Source organism: Mustela nivalis (genome assembly GCF_964662115.1).
Source record: "Mustela nivalis genome assembly, chromosome: 12".
Lineage (NCBI taxonomy): Eukaryota > Metazoa > Chordata > Mammalia > Carnivora > Mustelidae > Mustela > Mustela nivalis.
Genome location: NC_139031.1, coordinates 57,566,300 through 57,586,510, shown reverse-complemented (window position 1 = coordinate 57,586,510; position 20,211 = coordinate 57,566,300). Strand labels below are relative to the sequence as shown.

General features: G+C 36.4%; 1 protein-coding gene across 1 annotated transcript in view; it reads right to left on the bottom strand.

Annotated features, from left to right (window-relative positions):
• LOC309844991 (diacylglycerol kinase beta) overlaps positions 1 to 20,211 on the bottom strand; it is a gene marked incomplete at its 3' end in the record, with an annotated part of 308,686 nt that overhangs the window by 74,840 nt on the left and 213,635 nt on the right. Inside the window, exon 13 of the mRNA XM_082692421.1 lies at positions 11,452 to 11,550. Within this exon, the coding sequence (XP_082548547.1) occupies positions 11,452 to 11,550 (99 nt within the window). The remainder of the gene's footprint in view (positions 1 to 11,451; positions 11,551 to 20,211) is intronic.

Genomic DNA, 20,211 nt, shown 5'->3' with positions numbered 1-20,211 from the left:
GCAGCAAGTCACAGCCTTAGCCAACTGTTCACACCTCTCCATTAAACTTCTGGGAGCCCTACAACTAGTATAGGAAGCAAGGTTCCAGAGCATTCAAAATCCAAATTTCACAATCATGAGGAATTCAAACATCTCCCCCCCGCCCCTTACACTGGCTCATGTTTACTATTGAAATGGTCATTATTAAGTGTTCTGGTTACAGTTAAGTGACAGAGAAGACAGAGAGATCCCATAATAGCTGGACTGTGAGGAAAATACACACATACCATGCTTTCTCTCTCTAACAGAACTTTTGACATTGTTGAGGAGTAATGACTTGATAAAACACATACTTTAAGGAAAGATTTAACATACCCGATACTACACTAGACTTAATCACCATATCTACAATGCATAATCTAGTAGAATTCTTATAATTGTAGAAGAGCAAGCAAGATTGGAAGAAAAGAAGGTAATAAAGACATGTGGTTCTCCAAGAGTATTATATGTAGAAATGCATCAACTGTTATTTCAGCAACATCATGTTGCCCAAGTTTTCAGTAACAGTAAAGAAGAGAGGTAGTTGGAAAAATATGAATCAAGTCTAAGGGTATGTCTAGAATTCATATTACCCAAATAGCTTTATTTTCCTTTCTCTGAGCAAACGAACTTCATTATTGATTCTGTTGGCATTCTTCTATGTTTATTTAAGATAATATAGACTATTATAACAAGAATATAAAGTATTTTGGAGAGAAGAGACCACAACTGGTCCAAAAGAGGCACCATATTGAACATACACTTGATTTTTTATATCATTTATCTGCCAATGAATACTATTCTGATTGTATATTCTGATAATATGATGTTTGTGTAAACGTAAGATACAATTATCCTCTAAAATCAGTTACTTAAATGTTTACATTAATAGTTTATGCTACAACTTTTTTTTGTTTTGTTTTAGGAAACACTCCAAACATATTCCTTATTAAGATGTGTTTATAGTGCAGAAAGAACTAAAGAACTGTGAAATCTGATTCATGTGTAGAACAAAGTAATACAGTATGAGCAGAATAAAGGATACTTTGGAATATCGATTACAGAGTAACCAGGAAAGGCCATCCTTCATAAAGATGTTCAGTAAGGTACTGTATATCATAACAAAATAAATAATTGGAAACATGCTAGACATAAACATTATTTAAACTAAATTATGATATCTTCACTTAATAAGATATTATACAGCCATGAATAGCAATGGTCCATAGTATACAGAAACACACACATTTAATGATATTAGTTTAAGTGTAAAAATAAGGTGTCACATGCTATATAAAGTTTAATTACAGAGATTCCTAAATACACATCTAAGAATCAGGAGGAAGTTTTTAAAAGTGCTTCCTTTTATATATTAATAATTATTCTTACATACCTTACTCCAATTTTTAAATTTATCTTTTAATTTTTATGTCATTTTTATCAATTTTATTTAATAATAAATGGTTGAAATCTACTTTTTAAATTCCAAAATTAACACTTAAAATAAACATGTTAGTAGGTGAGATCATCTGAACACTTACTATATACTGGGCATCCTTCTAGGCAGTTTTCATGAATTAATTCATTTAATTCCATTTTACAAATGGAACACAGACATATGAAATATGAGTAACATGCCTCATATCACAAAATTAGTGAAAAAATCAGGACTCAAATACAGAGAGTATATTACCACACAGTATTGTAACATGGCTGAACCAATTTATTCTTCCATCTGCAATGTATGAACAATCCACTTGCTTTCTATCCTTTCCAAAGCCTTGGATTTTTAATTGTCTTAATAATTCTTTTGGGTGTGTAGTGTTACCTACTGAGATTTAAAAATGTATTTTCCTGATGGAGTAAAGACGGTGTGCATATATTATATGTTTTTAGGAGATTTGTGTATATTTATATATATTTATATATTTTATCCAAAGCCTACTTTAGGTCTTTTGCCCTTTTGGTTTGGATTATTTGCTACTTATTATTTATTTACATAAATTATTTTTATATTCTGGACACAAATCATTTGTTCTGATTCTGTAGCCCTTTGAAGGAAACAACTTGCCCACTGATCCAGAGTTCACGTGAAACTTAAATTTCTAGACTCTTTCCTTTCTGGTCATCACTATCCCAACCTTATTTCTGATTTCTTTCTCCTAAATTGATCTTTTGTATCTCACTTCATTTCTGACACTTTTTACTGGGCTTTCTGAATCTTTGTTTAAGATAAACAAAGTACTGCTTTTCTTTCTAAGTCACTGCCACTTCCTTTAGTATGTTTCTGAAAAGAGATTGTTCATTCTCTCAACCAGCACTTGTTCTATAGTTTTATGGAAATCACTCAGCTTTCCATTTAAATCATCATTCCTTCAGACTCAGAGTAGAATATCTCTTATCATCTGAAACTCAAGGAATCTCCTAGCTCTTCCTATTCTTATTCATTATGGTTATATAGCAACCAATTCATCAAGACCCCATAATTATCTTGGGATGTTTTAAGGACAACATATAATAAACTATCCCTAGAGTTACTTGACCTCCTGATAGCTAGTGAACTTCCTCTCCTCACTGGGAAGACAGCCTCCCAGATCCATGGCTGCAAACCAGATTTTACCGTCCTCTATGACTAATCTACTCTGAAATCAAATCAGACACTCTAATTCCAGTTTTGGCCACAATCTTCTCTCCTGATTTGCTCATTTTCTTACTCTGTTGATGTTTCTGATTGTTCACACAACAATCCTCTATTTACACTCTCATATCTCCTGTGCTCCCAGCTTTATTTTTTTCCCAGCTTTAAATCTATTTTAGATCACACTGCTACTAGAATGTTCTTTCTTCTTTTTTAAATTTAAATCTCAGACATAATCTTTATTATTTTTTATTATTTTCAATTAGCCACCATATAATACATCATTAGTTTTTGATTAGTTCGATTCATCAGAACTTTCTTTCTAAAACCTGATCATGTTGTCTTCTATTTATACTGGATAAGCTTAACTCCTTGACAAGACAGGACAGGATTTTCACTATCTCATACCTTATCTTGTCATTCTCTCCAAGACTCACCTTTACACATAACCCTCAATAATCATTTCTTAGTTTCAAGATCTCACTCTGTCCTCTCTGGTTGCTTCGACTACTCATATGGCATTCACTGTATATTTGGCAGTCAAATCCCCACTTATTTTTGAAAAGTCAGGCATCATTTCTTCAAGAAAACCTTTATTTACTCTTTGAATTACCCTCCAGAAGAATTAAGAGTTTGTCCTTGAGGGCCCCTATAAGTTAATATTTTTATCTTACCATAGTGTGTAATCAGCTTGCCTGTCTTAGCCAATAGAGCATAATTTCTGGGAAAGAAGAGAAATGCTCTTATCTGGACTTTTAGCTCCAGAAACTTAAAAAGACAATGGAAAGGTGAAAGGAAGAAGTAGAGAGAAGAGATGATAAAACATAAAAGAATCTTGCACTGAAGACATTGTATATAAAAATAATGCACATAGATTATCAGTAATGATCTTAAAGACAGTCATTATAGTATATAAACAGTAGATGCTTATCTTTAATATAAACTCCAGTTTAGGGACACCTGCATGGCTCAGTCGGTTAAGTGTCTGACTCTTGCTTTCAGCTCAGGTCACGATCTCAGGGTTGTGAGATTCAGCCCTGCTTCGGGCTCTGTGCTTTGTGTACAATCTACTTGGGATACTTTCCCTCTTTCTCTTCCTCCCCCTCTGAACCTCCCCCTGCTTGCATGTACACCTGCACATGCTCTCTCTTTTCCTCTCTCTCTAGCAAGTAAATGAAACCTTTAAAAAATAAACTCTAGGGGCGCCTGGGTGGTTCAGTGGGTTAAAGCCTCTGTCTTCGGCTCAGGTCATGATCCCAGGGGCCTGGGATTGAGACCCACATTGGGCTCTCTGCTCAGCAGGGAGCCTGCTTCTCCCTTTCTCTCTGCCTGCCTCTCTGTCTACTTGTGATCTCTGTCAAATAAATAAATAAAATAGAAATAAATAAACTCGGGCGCCTGGGTGGCTCAGTGGGTTGAGCCTCTGCCTTCGGCTCAGGTCATGATCTCAGGGTCCAGGGATCAAGTCCCGCATCGGGCTCTCTGCTCGTCAGGGAGCCTGCTTCCCCCCTTCTCTCTCTCTGTCTGCCTCTCTGCCTACTTGTGATCTTTCTCTGTTAAATAAATAAATAAAATCTAAAAAAAAAAAGAAAGAAATAAACTCTAGTTTAAAATAATCAACATTATATCATCCCTATATTTAACTTCTTAGCTTTACTAGTATATACTGATACAGAAAATGACAAAATAATCCACCCCCTATTTAGATAAAAGGAATCTTATTTTTAAATAATGATGTACAAGAATTACTCTAGCACGGAGAAAAGTGAATTTAATCACGGAGCTAAATAAAATAAAAATGATTTTTCCAATGATCTGCTTCATTTCACTGTTCAAACATAAAGTTTAAAATGCCACTTCTTCATGAGACATCTCAAGTTTTCTTTTTTTCTTTCTTAAAAGATTTTATTTATTTGACAGACAAAGATCACAAGTAGGCAGAGAGACAGGCAGAGAGAAGAGGAAGCAGGCTCCCTCCTGAACAGAGAGCTTGATCCGAGGGACTCGATCCGAGGACCCTGAGACCATGACCTGAGCGGAAAGCAGAGGCTTTAACCCACTGAGCCAGCCAGGCGCCCCCACCATTTCCTTTTGGTATAGTCCTTTATTTCCTTGTCTTCTTCCTACTTACAAATATTTCCTAGCAAAAAGGAGCATAATCCACATAATCTCTCAATGTCATAATTGGCCATAGGGTTGACCATTATAATACTAACCAAAATTATATCTGCGGCATTTTCAAAGCCCTCTGTGAGATGAAACTGACTTGGTAGCTTTGGCTGTTGCAAACAGTTGCGGTGTGATGTATCTGCACATACACAACCATTGAGTTGAGCTTGTTGGCTGGGAGAAACGTAGAGATAAGCAGGCTCCCTGCTGAGCAGAGAGCCTAATGTGGGGCTTGATCCCAGGACCCTAGGATCATGACCTGAGCCGAAGGCAGAGGCTTTAACCCACTGAGCCACCCAGGTGCCCCTCAAGTTTTCTTTTGTTGATAGTGAAAGAATCAATGTAATAAAAGCCTCCCTCAAACTGAAGAATCATTATAAAAACATGTACACACTCCTTGAGATCCAAATGGACTGATCATAAAAAAATAATATAAAATTTGGAATGAACATACAGACTACACTACAGTTCTAGAGAAGTTGATCAAATTTATAGCTTCCTCTACAAAATTACTCTGAGAATCAAAGGGACTTTACCTAGCCTATTTCATTGATTTCTGTGACTCAACAAATTTATGAACTATTAAAAATAATTTTAGAAGTTCTAACTGAGGCCAATAAGAGGAAGAAAAATTTATGGATGGGATAGTAATAAAGTTATGAATTATCACGAAGAAGTAAATAACATAAATACATACATCATTGTCAAATGTCTTATGCATTTACCTCTGTGCATTTTAAGGGTAGAAGGTAAAACACAACAGTAATGGATTCAGGCAGTGTGTTTTATCTTAAATGCTTATCTGGAATATTCTCTTTTTTAAAAAAATTTTTTTTAATTTAAACACAATGCCTGGATCTATTGTATTCAATCTTTCTGGGGGTGAGGGGCTAACGTGTGTGTGTGTGTAAATAATAAGTATGTAATACTATATAATAAAAATATGACAGTAATAGGATGATAGGGACTGAAAGAAAACCATGATAAAGGGAACGGAGGAATTTCTGTTAGGTAATGGAGGCATCTCTAAAAACAGCTTTTTTTTATTACAATAAGGAGTTCCAAATCACTTTTAAAATATCTTTCAATGTAGGTAAATGACATAATGGTGAGTCTGAATTTAATTAAAGCAATTCAGTAAGGAACTAAAACAGATGGAACAAGTCCGTCTTTGGTTGGGGGTAAAATTTAGAACATAAAAGAACATAAAAGGTGGGTTTCATGCTTATCAGGCCACATTCTCCATGAAATTATTATAATTTTTTTCATTGTCACTTTGATATTGGACAGCAGAAATTTCTAAGTTTCATCTATAAGGAGAGTCAAGAACATATTTTTTAATGGACTCCATTCAAAGGAGAAATATTCATTTTAACAATCAGTTGGGAAGGGTTAATGGCCTTTTATGGAAATTAAGTTACTTATCAAGGGTCGCCACTGAATAGATTGGAATCACTTTACATTTGTCTGGAGATAGGATGAGGGAAGGCCTTCAAGAAATCTGCCTTTGGAAACAGTTCTGAATTTTCTCCGATATCGCAGTAAATGGACCATGAATGTCATCATTTTTGCTGGAAGATTTTTCAAAGAAAGCATGGTAAGTATTCAAACACAGAAGTATCTTGACAAAAGTCTCTAAACTACATCAATTTTAAGCAATATGGTTTTTTGATAATACTCTCAAAATATGCCAGAAACCAAAAGCAATCCCAGAAAGCAGTGATTATATGTGATGTATAGACTCACTGGTCACATTTTAATTTTAATTTCAGAGTAGTTGGTTTGGATCCATTTTTATGGCAATAGGCACTATCAAGACCAATTATGTGTGAAAGCTGTTTGTAGTATATGCCAATAAGAGCACGCCATCAGTGCAAAGAAGGTGCTTACCTTGCTAATCCCCATAACAGGTGAGCACACATCTACTGACTCTTTTAACTTAAAGGTAATAACAAGTGTTGGGGAGCAATTGGGAGGCTGAGAAATGTGATGGAAATGTGATGTGGGATTTTTAAAAAGATAAATAACACCTAAAAAGATGTCCTAAAATATCAAAAGAGTGCTGCTGTGGACCTTGACTTGTAGTATGTTATTTAGGTGTTTCAACCAGGAATTAAGCTCCATATTAAGTTTATGTCGCTCATTCAATAGCCAATGTCTGACTATATAGTCAAGGCAAAGGAAAGAAAAACCTCAATAAAAGTAAGTATCTTAAGCTCTTCATTTTATATTTCCCAGATTAAAGAGAGATTTCTTCTACTAATGGCCATCTTACAGTGATTCTGAACCTCACCTGCTCTTCTTCAAGTACATCAGCATGAGAAAACGGAACTCATAGTTTTTAAGAAGGGAATTGTTATTGAAAAAAAGGAAAACGAGATTATATTACTTGTGAAGACTAACGATTTTCTTTAAACAAAAGTTAAAAAAAGTGTACAGTGTGGGATATGGTGTGGAATTATTCTTGGGATGTCAAATGAGAGTTTACAAACTAAAAAGTCTCAGAGCCATCAGTCAGAACTGATTAAGCAATTCTGTGGGCAGAACAATGGTATAATTTCTTTATTTAAATAGTTAATGGGTCTAAAAGTGGTATGAGTATTTATTCAAGACTAAAAAAGTAACATTTAATTTCTATTTAGCAAGGCAGGGGAAATTTTAAAGTAAAGTGATTCAGGCTGATTCATTAACATATACAAAACTCCAGAAGCTTTAGAAAGTGGGTGTACTTAAGAGAACTATAGTAGTTCAAATTATCCTTGAATTCAAGTGTGCTAATGACATGAGGGATTGGGTGAGTCGATCTAGTTAGAGCCTTGCTTGCCATGTTAGATAAATTGGAATTCAAATAGAGAACTACTGGATATTTACTTATTTTAAATATGTTAAAATATTTAAGCAGGAAAATATTAGATATTTTTCACAAGTGGATTCATTCTGCTCCTGCAGAATGAAGAATGTGTGGAATGGAGGTAATTCAGTAAGAATGTCATTAGGACAATCCTGAATAATAATTTGTGATGGTGACACATGAGGCAGTTGCAGTTGGGCTGAAGAAAGAAAAAGGATTGAAAACATTAGAATAGGCTGCCCAATGATTAATCTGATATTTAAGATGAGTCATCAAATATAATTCTTAGGTTTCTATCTTGGGAAAGTTAGAATATGAATGTTCTAGTCACCAAGGTAAGAAAAACAGGAGAGAGGAAGGGTCTGTTTGGGATTTGGAAAAAGGGTGAGAATGGTAAGTTCAGTGAATGAGTTATGGAATAATAATTCTCGGGTTCCAATTCTGGCCGGTTAGCTCATAGCTATGTGACATAGGAAATGTACTTAACCTCTCTGTTTCTCGGTTACTCATAAAAGGAATGTAGATAGTTATAATATTTATCTTATAGTGTCACTGTGAGGATTAAACAAATTCATACCTATCATTACCAGTGACCACAACCCTTTCATAATCTCAATTTGCTATCCCACTCATTCTCACAACCTGACACTGAAATACTGATAACCTTGACTTCAACAATCTAGGATTCCACAATAAACATACTCTTCCTACTGCCCATTATTGTATCTCCCTCTCCATGTCCTTACTTCCCTCACTCCCAGCTTAAATTTTATGTGTAATGTCCTTAAAGCTAGGCTATGCCTATTCTACTCCTGGAACTAGAATAAAAATGGAGAAATAGAACTGAATTTGACTAGAGAAATATACATCCAAGCTTACTGGTCTTATTCTAAATTTATGATGATTAACAAGGGGTTGTTCATTACTCCCTGCTAAACAAATGGCATTCCCTTGATCCATTAAGCTCCCACTTTCCTCAGTGCCTGTTGTGTAACTTCTTCCCAATCCTCTAAATTCTCATACAGTTTATACCATCCTTTCTCTCAGCAATATCCCGGGTTCCTAATTCTCTGAGAAAAGAGAAGTATCACATATGTTTTTGTTCATTGCTGCCCCCTTAACATTGTTACATTGTTCTTTTTAAACTGTAAGTCAGATCATCCCCTTTGTTGATCAAAATCTTCTACTGGCTTCCAAACTCATTCAGAATAAAAGCTAAAGATCTTACCGTGGCCTAAAGTGCCCTACAGGACAGGAACATTTTATGACATCTTTGACCTGCTCCTCTACTATTCCTCCTCCTTCTCACTTAGGCCCAGCCACTAATCTCCTTGATGCTCTTCAGATACGACTGTTTTCTCCTGCCTCTGAATCCTTACTTGTCCATCTTTTGTGACCCCTCTGTGAAGTTCCATCCCCCAACAGTCATGTGGATGACTCCCTCACTTTCTTCAACTCTCCATTCAACTATTCCCATATTAAACTCTAAAGTGCACCCCCTTAGTAACTACAGCCCCACATTTCTCCTCTTCTTTTCCTGCTTCAGCGCTGCCCTTTATATTTAAAGCACAACCAGGTATGAAATAATTTTCTTATTTCATTGTTTATTGCTGGAATGAAAACTACAAAAGCAAAGATTTACTTTAGCTTTTACCATTTTATCTCCCTACCTATAATACTATTTGGCATCAACAAGACACTCAATAAATACTTGCTAAATGAATGAATGAATATGTTAAGCATAGTAGCTGGTATGGTATATGTGCCCTCTCTATATAAGCTACTATTATTACATTCAATAATGATAATATATTGGGCATGTAAGACAGCATGGGGCCTTCAAGTTGCAGGCTTATAGGTTTGGGATGCAAACCTATTGATGGATGATGAACTGAATATAAATTAACATGATAATGAAATCAACTAAATAAACAAGATCCCACTGGGAAGAATGTTAAGAGTGAAAAGCTATGACATATGAGGGTTGAGCAAAGGGATTCACCAGCATGGAGCAGAATGAAGTCATGAAAACCAGGAAAGATAAAGGGCAGGTATCCAGAGAAACAGAAGAAAGCCCAGGAGAGCGTGGCGTAATGGCGGTCAGTGAAAGGTAGGCATTCATGAAGGATGAAGTCGTCAACAGTGCCAAATATTATAGAGTAGGTAGTACCAAGGAAATGATAAAAGAGCAAATGTTGAGATGCAAATCATGATTAAAACTGTAGGAAGATTTAATGATTGAAAACAAATCTTCAGAATCAAGAGGATCTAAAAAAAAAAAAAAATCACCAGGGTGAGGGTTTTGTTAAGATTGTTAGAATACAAGAATATTCATGTAATACATGTTCTCTACCTTTGATTCTCTCAAAGAAAGAAAAGTAATAAAAAGAAAGTAGCTCATGCTTGACTTTATGTGACCAGAGATTGACATAAGTAGAAGAAGGAACTAGTCTCCTGGTTCAATGAACTGAGTAGGGTTTTACATAGGCAGCTAGATGTTAGGATGACAGGATGAATTTCTTTCTAGGGTTAAAATCTGAGATCAAGCCTGCATCAAAAGTAGTAAAATTACTATAACTTTAAAAAGAATATAAATATCTAAAAATGGTACAAGTCCTTTCTCTTTAAGACAATGCTATGAAAAATAAAATAACACCAAAATTCATCTAAAATGTATTGTTATGTGGCATTTATTATTTTTTAATTAATCTTATTTACTACAGGATGTCTAATGAATCTCACATGAAGAAAGGAAACTGAGAATTAGTTATTGCTATCCTCAGCAATGTGGGGTATTTTCTTTTGCTCTACACTTGTAGTTTGAGAAAATGAAGAGTTTTAAATAATTTTTAAATAAAGACATTTAAAATACAACCAGTATTTTACAGATAATTACAAAATGAGTCATAAGTGGGTGCAAATTGAGTAATTTGATTAATTTCTAGGTTGACCTTTAGAAAAGTATTTGTCTAACATTTCTTAGTTGTTGTATTTTTATTATATCAAGCTAAAGTCCCAGCCACTTAATTTCCATGTCGTTTTTAAAAATGCGAAATGCATTATGGATATAAAATAGTTTGTTTTGTAAAATAAGCGTTTCACTTTAGAAACAATTTGGATTTTGAAATGTAATGTGAATATTATCTTTGACTACCTACTTCTCTTTCCTTTGAGGTTTGACTCTTCTCTGGGTTGCCTCATTATGCATTTCCCACTTACATATTTTTTTAAAATATTCCCACTTACATATTTATTTAATTAAGTATTTTGCAGGTGGTTAAATTTATTGTTCACCAATAAAAAATAAAATACACCTAATGAGAGTGCATAACTTTCTTCAGCATATGTGTCCTCTTTCTAGGTAGCCTCTGACCTAGATAAGAGGACTCAACATTGCAGATATATAATGTGCATCTCCAGCAAAATTGCCCATAAGAATAACTTCATTATTCTGGGAAGCTAGATCTATAAAACATGTAAGATGTAGAAGTGTTCCGCCTATACAATTTCTGGTAAGTACAGCATGACTAAGTGGTGAAGCCTGAGTCAGCTTCAGTTAGAGCACACCTTATGAAAACGTTTACTGTGCCACGAAGAAAAAAGGAAATATAGTGGACAAAGGTGTCTACTTGGCAGTAATGGGGTATTTTTGATCTATAGAGCACTGCCTTGATCAATGGAAAAGAATCAGCCCTGGAAGCATTTAATGGTATAGCATACCAGTTCTTCACAGAAACCCCAAGTTAGAGCAGAATGATGAGAAGGAAAAACTCACCAGGACTACTGGACAGATTGTTGTGGGTGGTAAAATATGGTCCTTCAAAGGTCCGCAGTCACATTCAGGTTTGAGATGAGAAGCACATTTATTATGCAGCTAGGAAGGAGAAAGAAGACACTATCATTTGGCATGACAACAGCAAATATGGAGCAGATATTTCAACTGAGATACAGCAAATGCATTAAAAATACATCAAAAGGATTCCAAGAACAATTAAGAGGATCAAAAAGGGAATGAGGTTATGTTTGCCCTTATATATCTACCTTAAATCCACCGTTCAGCAACTTCTATGACCCAGCCTATATATTTTCGAATTCTGAGAAATGTTTATATTCAAAATACTTTAGGTTTTATACCAATAAATGCCTGATTTCCTTGACAAATGCAAATTATTGTCTCTTCCTTTGCTTATCTGTTAGCATAATTCTGAAACCACTGTGCGCCGTGGATGCTTTTTTTTTTTTTTTGACCCTCCTGTTTTCTCAAAGTCATTCCAAAGTGCACAGCTCAGTATGGGGCATAATTGATCCCATCATTAGTTTTAACTTTGTAATTCAATATGTAAATGTAACCAGAGATTCATCTCAGTAGGAGCAGGATATAAATATAAGAAGATGATTATGATTATAAAAATTTATCTTTATATTGTATTTATCAGCTCTACATTAAGTTAGGGTATAATCACATAATGTTTTTTACTTTTTAACATGTATGAATCTAAACTGTATTTTTATCCATCTTGGTCACAAGTTTAAATTAAGGTGTTATAACATAGTGCATTAAATAGTGATTTTTAAAATTGAGGTGGTAGTTTTTATGGGAATCATACAAATTTGCTAAAGACATCTAGGGATTTCTTGCTCTCTCACTCTATATTAATTTAATATAAAATTATTAAAATATAAAATTTTTAATAAAATATTACTACTTTAGAACAATTATACATGTTAGTAAAGTAACGTGTTTTGTTCAAACAAAAATGGAGCGGCATCATTTTTCAGTTTTGAACCAAAGTCACTCACTCCGTTTAAGTCATGGCTACATTAATTTTCAAAACAAGCTTACCTTAGTAAGCAGTTAATTAGCAATCAAACATAAACCCCCAAAGAGTGTTGATTTACTATTGGTGATAGAACTCCCCTGAAGCGGTATTCTGTTGCCCTTCAATCTAAAATATCCATCGTACTAACAACTCCTTGCCCTGAGTTAAGGCTACTTGGGCAATGATTCCTACACATAAGGCCCCATTACATGAAATGAAAGAACCTCTCCATATACATCCATGGTTAGCAGCTGCTTCTCAGTGACATGTAAACTCCTTCTAAGACAATGGTTTAGTCTTCTTCTTTTTTTCTTTTTTTAATTTATTTGACAGACAGAAATCATGAGTAGGCAGAGAGGCAGGCAGAGAAAGAGGCGGAAGGCAGGCTCCCTGCTGAGCAGAGAGCCTGATGTGGGTCTTGATGTGGGGCTCGATCCCAGGACCCTGAGATCACAACCTGAGCTGAAGGCAGAGGCTTTAACCCACTGAGCCACCCAGGTGCCCCGACAATGGTTTAGTCTTCTTACCAAGCGCTGCTGATCGATGTCAAGAGGCAAGAGGTGTTAAAAACAGAAGTTCATGCCACATGTACAAAAGAGCTAAATAAATGGATGTTTTGATTTGGCAAATGAAAATTTGGTGGTGAAATTTATTATTAAATTATTGGACTTAATTTCCTTAGAATAAATCATGGCTCTGGAATTTGAGATTTGGACCTAATGGACAATGGATTCCTCAAAAGGTATGTTAAAGTCCTCACTCTGGGTACCTGTGAATGTAAACTTATTTGGAAATAAGATCTCTGTAGATGTATTCAGGTTCAGCTGAAGTTTTACAGGATAAAGAAAAGCCAGGTCCAATGACTATGAGGGTGTCCTCATAAGAAGAGAAAAATCTGGACCTACAGGGACAGAGATGGAGGGAAGAGGCCATGTGGCAACACAGGAAAAGATCTATGATGCAGCCACAAGCCAAGGAAGAGCAAGGAGGGCAGGCTCCCAGCAGAGCCCAGGAAGCCGCAAGGAAGCGTTCTCCCAGACACCCTTCAGATGGACTCTGACCCTGCTGACCTTGATTTCCAATTTCTGGCCTCCGGTACTAAAGGAGAATAAGGCTCTGTTGTTTAAAGCTACTCATTTTGTGGCATTTTGTGATGGCCGTCCTGGGAAGCTTACATCTTAATCACTATGAAAAAATGAACCAAAACCAAAGACAAACGATGAGTCTTAAGGCTCTTCTATGCCAGGGTGTCACAGCAAAAAAGGCTTTTTGTTTTTTGATCCTGTATGACCTCTTTAAATCTGAGAATGCAGAATCTAAGAAGCCTCTAATTTGTAGAGGCAAGATCTACATTAAAGATCCCTGAGTGTACGGAATGAGAAAGTTCTGAATTTTTTTCCTCTTCCCTGAAGTTCGTTCAGCCTCACATGTGACTCTGAAGGACAGAGGGGCAGGGCTCTCTGAGTGCCCACACTGACCACAGATATTCTATCTGAGGGCCTCCCTCTCCCCCACGCCTCCTTTCCATGTGTTTCCAACAATTTGCAACTGATATGGCAAAGGATAACGATCCTTTCTGTATATTTATTTGAAGCCTACCAGATGTAAGAAGAGATGACAAACATAAAATGAACTTAATGACAGTTTTTTGTCTTTTTCCTTTTTTAAAGACCATTTTCCAGCAAAAAAACCACAACCAAAACCCACAAAAGACTTCAATAGAATCACACTTGAGCTGAACAGAGTATGTGTATAGGGGGTAAATCTTCATATTTGGGTATGGGGATTTCAGAATATAAGCAAATATATTTTTTATAAATATATATAAGCAAATAAAACTTTCTGGGGCCTTTTTAGTTTGCCTATCTTGTTGTTTATATTCCTGAGCTTTGTCCAAGCAGCTGTGAGGCAGAATCCTGAAGGAACATGGTCAAGTAGCAGACTCTAGAAGAAAGTCGGTAGTCATATGATCACGCAGTGCAAAAAAAAATCTCCTGCCCCAAAAGTCTGTATTAACTAGTAATGTACACTGATACCTTACTTTTTTTGTTTTGTTTTTTTAAAAGACTGGGAACTGAGAGCTGCTCAATGTACTTGGGTGGCCATCAACACCACCATGACATTGCATGAAACCCAAAGTGTCAAAACGGAGGACACCATATGGGAACTACTGATCATTCTCATCATTTCAAAAGCTAGAAGACAAATTTGTATAGCAGTTCTAGTTTATTTACCATATTGCTGAGAGACACACTTGAAGACAAAGTACAAAATGTGAAAGCCAAAAAAAGTAACTTATAGTTCTCAGTACTATTTATGAAGATTAAGAGTGAACATCATTTGGGGAGCCTAGGTAGTCCAGTCAGTTAAGGGACCCACTTTCGGTTTTTGCTCAGATCATAATCTCAGGGTCATGGAATAAAGCAGAACCCTGGTTGGAGACCCCAGGTTGGAGACCCCTACCCCCAGCTTGGAGCCTGCTTCAGGCTCCCTGTTCAGAATAGAGACTGCTGGAGATTCTCTCTGTCTCTTCCCCCGACCCACCTCCCCTACTCACACACTCTCTGTCCCTCGCTCTCAGATAAAGAAAGAAAAGAAGAAAGAAAGAAAGAAACCCTTCAAAAAAAAGTGAGGATCATTTTTTGCTGTGAACCCTAAACTGCTCTAAAAGTAAAAAGTCTATTTAAAAAAGGCAAATATCAAAAAATACAAGCCATATGATAGATTTTAAATTTTTTAAAAAGATTTTATTTATTTACTTGAGAGAGAGAGAGTGAAAGAGAGCATGAGAGGAAAAAAGGTCAGAGGGAGAAGCAGACTCCTTGCAGAGCAGCGAGCACGATGCGGGACTCAATCCTGGAACTCCAGGATCATGACCTGAGCTGAAAGCAGTCGCTTAACCAACTGAGCCACCCAGGCGCCCCCATATGATAGATTTGAAAAGCTCCTTCCCTCCCCCAACCCCAAATCTTAGGTTACTGGCAATGCTTTATTTCTTGATCAGATTCTTTTTTTTTTAAGGTTTTTATTTCTTTATTTGACAGAGAGAGAGATGACAAATAGGCAGAGAGGCAGGCAGTGAGAGAGGGGAAGCAGGCTCCCCATCTAGCAGAGGGCCCAACGCAGAGCTCGATCTCAGGACCCCGAGATCACGACCTGAGCCAAAGGCAGAGTCTTTAACCCACTGAGACACCCAGGCACCTCTCTTGATCAGATTGTTATTACATGAGTTGTTCATTTATGCAAAATTCATCCAGTTCTACCCTTAAGATATTTATATTCTTCAGCATGTATGTTATTTTTCAATATAATTTTAAAAAGGAAAAAGGTGAACATAATCAGCAATAAAAACAATTTGCTTAAACTTGAGGCCATGACATTTTACAGACAAGGGTATAAGAAAAAGACACAGCTGAGTCCTTTTCAGTGTCAGTAAGATGCTGAAGATTGAAAATTGTCTTAAAGACAACCCAGATCCCAATCAGCAGAAGTGAAAATACAAAAATCCTCATCAAGAATATAAATAAACTAGAGCACAGATGAATCCTGCCTCTTCAATAAAATGGCCAGTGGAGCCCCAAAGATAAGAAACTGTTACCTTCAATAACATGGAGGACATTAGGAGAAGGAAAGGAAAAGTGAACTGGGGAAAATTGGAGGGGAAGATGAACCATGAGAGACTGAGGACTCTGATAAACAAACAGGGTTTTGGAGGGGAGGGGTGTGGGGGTTGGGTGTGCCTGGTGGTGGGTATTAAGGAGGGCACATATTGCATGGAGCACTGGGTGTGATGCATAAACAATGAATCTTGGAACACTTTAAAAAAATTTTAAAAAATTAAATTAACAAAACAAAAAGAAATTGTTGTCTTCTTTTAAGTGTTTTTATTTTGGTTCCTGGGTGTCTTTGCATTTTTTTAAGAGTAAGGCACAGAAATCCTTAAGTCATTTTATTTTTATATGTACAGAAATTCTTTTTTTTTTTTTTTTTAAGATTTTATTTATTTATTTGACAGAGATCACAAGCAGGCACAGAGGCAGGCGGGGGTGGGGGTGGGGGGGGTGGGGAGCAGGCTCCCTGTGGAGCAGAGAGCTCAATGCTGGGCTCGATCCCAGGACCCTGGGATCATGAGCTGAGGCGAAGGCAGAGGCTTAACCCACTGAGCCACCCAGGCACCCCCAGAAATTCTCTTTTGTATTAACTGAATCAGTCCTATATCTAGGAAATTCATAAAATATGAACCAGCTTTTCCTGGAAATGAATTAAACACTTGGAAATAATTTCAGAGTTTATGACAATTTCCAACGGCACCTAATTTACAGCCAGATCTGTGTTTATTGGGAAAAGCTGTCTCAAGTTAGGAAGAAAAAGAAAACATGTGAAAGTACATATGCGTGTGAATGTGTGTATATGCACGTGTATGTATTTACAGGGTGGAGTTGTGGAAAGAGTTGGGGTACTATATTGAGAATAAAGCACTAGAATCTAACAAGTCAAGGGAGGAAAAAAATAGAAAATAAATTTCCATATGTATTTGTAGGAAAATAAGACACAGACGTCATTCTTCTAAAGAAAAACTAAGTGCCCTGATTTAAAGGAACATTGTTGGTTTATACATTCTTTTGTTTCTAACATTTTGCAAATTCAGGATCCTGCTTAAATGCAGATATTTGCTAAAGCATAAATCTTCTTATTGGAAAGGCATTGGAAACACTACTACTCATAGCCTAATATTTTAATAAAGGAGTAGACCCACATGATACCGAAAGTAAATAAATCATAGCCTTTGTAGGCTTTCTTTTGTCAAGTTCAAATGAAATGTATCACCCTCCTATCTTGCTGAGTCCCACCTCACTCGGGACATTTTAGTACAACCAGGAGCAAATTACAACTTGTTTTTAAAAGAATGTCAAGGAAATACACTCTCAGCAGAACTGAACTCATATTCACAGTGGGATCTTAGAAACAGAGAGTGTAAGCAAGTGAAGGAAGAGAGAACCAATGAAGATATTTAGCCTGGCTGACTGAATTATTAAACACAAGAAAATGGTTGCATAAATGCTAGAAGATAGTTCACAGTCTTAGGAGTTTTCTGTTTTTATTTTTTAAGTGGTTAGATTTGCAACAGGATATAAAACTCAGTTTCCTAAGACCTTAATTTTATATCTTTAAGATGGCAAATTAGTATCATTTCCAGGAGCCACCAATTGCTGACTAAAAAGCGGGTATTAAAATGAGTTCTTAACTTTAGTATTTATGTAAACCTACTTGTATACCTGATGCAGACTGAGGGAAAAACAGAAATTAAAGATGTGTATTTAAAATTCCATATCTAGGGGCACCTGGGTGGCTCAGTGTGTTAAGCCTCTGCCTTCGGCTCAGGTCATGATTTCAGGGTCCTGGGATCGAGCCCCACATCAGGCTCTCTGCTCAGCAGGGAGCCTGCTTCCCCCTCTCTCTCTGCCTCCCTCTCTGCCTACTTGTAATCTCTCTCTGTCAAATAAATAAAATCTTTAAAAAAAGAAAAAGAAAAACTTCTCTATTAAAAATAAATTCCATATCTAACATTAAGAAGATGAGCACATTTGTGATTAAAGTGAACTTACCAAGGACCTCCCCTAAGCTCCACACTCTGTCAAGCATTTTTGGTGATTTAAAAAAAAAAAATGTATATTTTTGACCAGGAGCTTGAGCACAATGTAATCTAAAAATGTGCACAACATTAATATGCAGACGTGAAACCTCTGGAAAACATTTAGTCTTTTCTTCTGGTACGGAGTAATTGTATAGAAGATATTCCAAAAAAGAGAACGATTAGTGTCAAGGACCATTTCAAGGCAGATATAGACCTTATTGTGGTTTTGCCGGTGTAGTTAGAATTGAAGGTGGATACACTCAAGGGAATAGAGTCAGCAAAGTAACAGGCAATCGGGAAGCGTGGCCTTCCCAAGGGACTGCCCACAGTTCTCCACAGCTACAGCAGGGGCTGTGTGTAGAAAGGAATAACATATACGTCATGTGCTTAGGCTCGGGTCTGATATTTGAGGAACTGAAAACCAGGTCGGGTAGGAGGAAGTGAGGGCTGCATTTATTATCACAGAACTATTATAGGGTGCTGAAGGTGGCATATGATAACAAACTAGTATTTTCAGAAGATGATTCTGGAGGTGGTTTGCAGCCTGCATTATAGGAAAAGTACCTTCTGTTAGGGAGCTAAGCCAAGAGAGTCTGACTCTAATCTAGTTAAGAGGTGCTAAGAGTTTGCACTTGGGCTGTGAATGATGGCTACAAAAACTCAAATCTGAGAGCGATATTTTAAGGAGAAAATGTCAAGGCTCAGTGATAGGTTGAATATATGAGAGAAAGGTGAAAGACAAGAATAAAAGAAATTGACTCCTAACTTTATTTCCAATGACTGCAAGCATGATGATACCATGTCTGATAGAAAATAGAGAGCTGGAATACTTGCTTTTTACGAATATAAATAAATCAGCTTAGTCTAGGATTTAGTGAGATTCAGGACCACATGGTTCTGGATGATTTTAGAATATGAAGATGCTATTCTTTTCTGACTCAGACTGTGCAACTAGATCCTTCCAGAGGTGAAAGAGAAAGGGCATGAGTAATATTCATGGAGGGCCCTCTGTGAGCCAGGAGTTGGGATTTTGTGCCCTGGGGTATTTTACCCAGTTTTCACTATGATGATAATTGTCAATTACTGAGTACTTCTTATGTGTGAGGTCTTGCTCTAAACACATTTACACAGATTTTTTTTAACACTTTTAATTCTTCATAATCCTGTATGATAGGTATTGTTAACTCCATTTTATAAATTAGGAAACTGCCCCAAGCTTCTTATATACCTGTTCCAAGATTATACAACTACTATCTTAATTGTTGGACAGTGAACTTATTAAGAATCTGGTCAGTTGAACTTAGAAGACTCCACCCATTTCCAAAAATAATACATAAAAGAAAGCAATAGCCTTGGAGAAACTCATTAAATGAAGCCAAGTTTCATTCTCTTTGTTTCTCTTTGCAATCTGTTTCCTACAGACTCCATTCAGATAGGTCTTCCTAAAGCTAGGCATTGTGATGCTAAGAGAGCCCATCTCTTTCACAACTTCTGCTAGGTATTTTCTATATTAATAGTACTTTCTGGGAAGCATGTGGACATAAAAAAGTAGATTCAGTCTGTTTAAAGGCAATCAGTAATAATAGGAAAACACTGGGGTTGAGAACAGATCAACCTTATACTAAAATCATCATATAATGGTTCAAGAAGAAAGTATACATTACACCAAATATATAAATATTCTTAGGTAAGTATATTTTGTTTAACTAGGTATGAAATCATTAAATTAATAAATATGTGCTTAAAATTGCTTACAGTTAAAAATCCAAAAGTGAGGGGCGCCTGGGTAGCTCAGTGGTTAAGCCTTTGCCTCCGGCTCAGGTCATGATCTCAGGGTTCTGGGATCGAGTCCCACATCAGGCTCTCTGCTCAGCAGGAAGCCTGCTTCTTCCTCTCTCTCTCTCTGCCTGTCTCTCTGCCTACTTGTGATCTCTGTCAAATACATAAATAAAATCTTAAAAAAAAAAATCCAAAAGTGCATAGAGAATGAACTTACTTTGGAAAGGGTTACATATTCCTCTGAATACATGAGAACTTTAAAAAAAAATTATGCAAGTCTTGTTTCATGAACCCAATACCC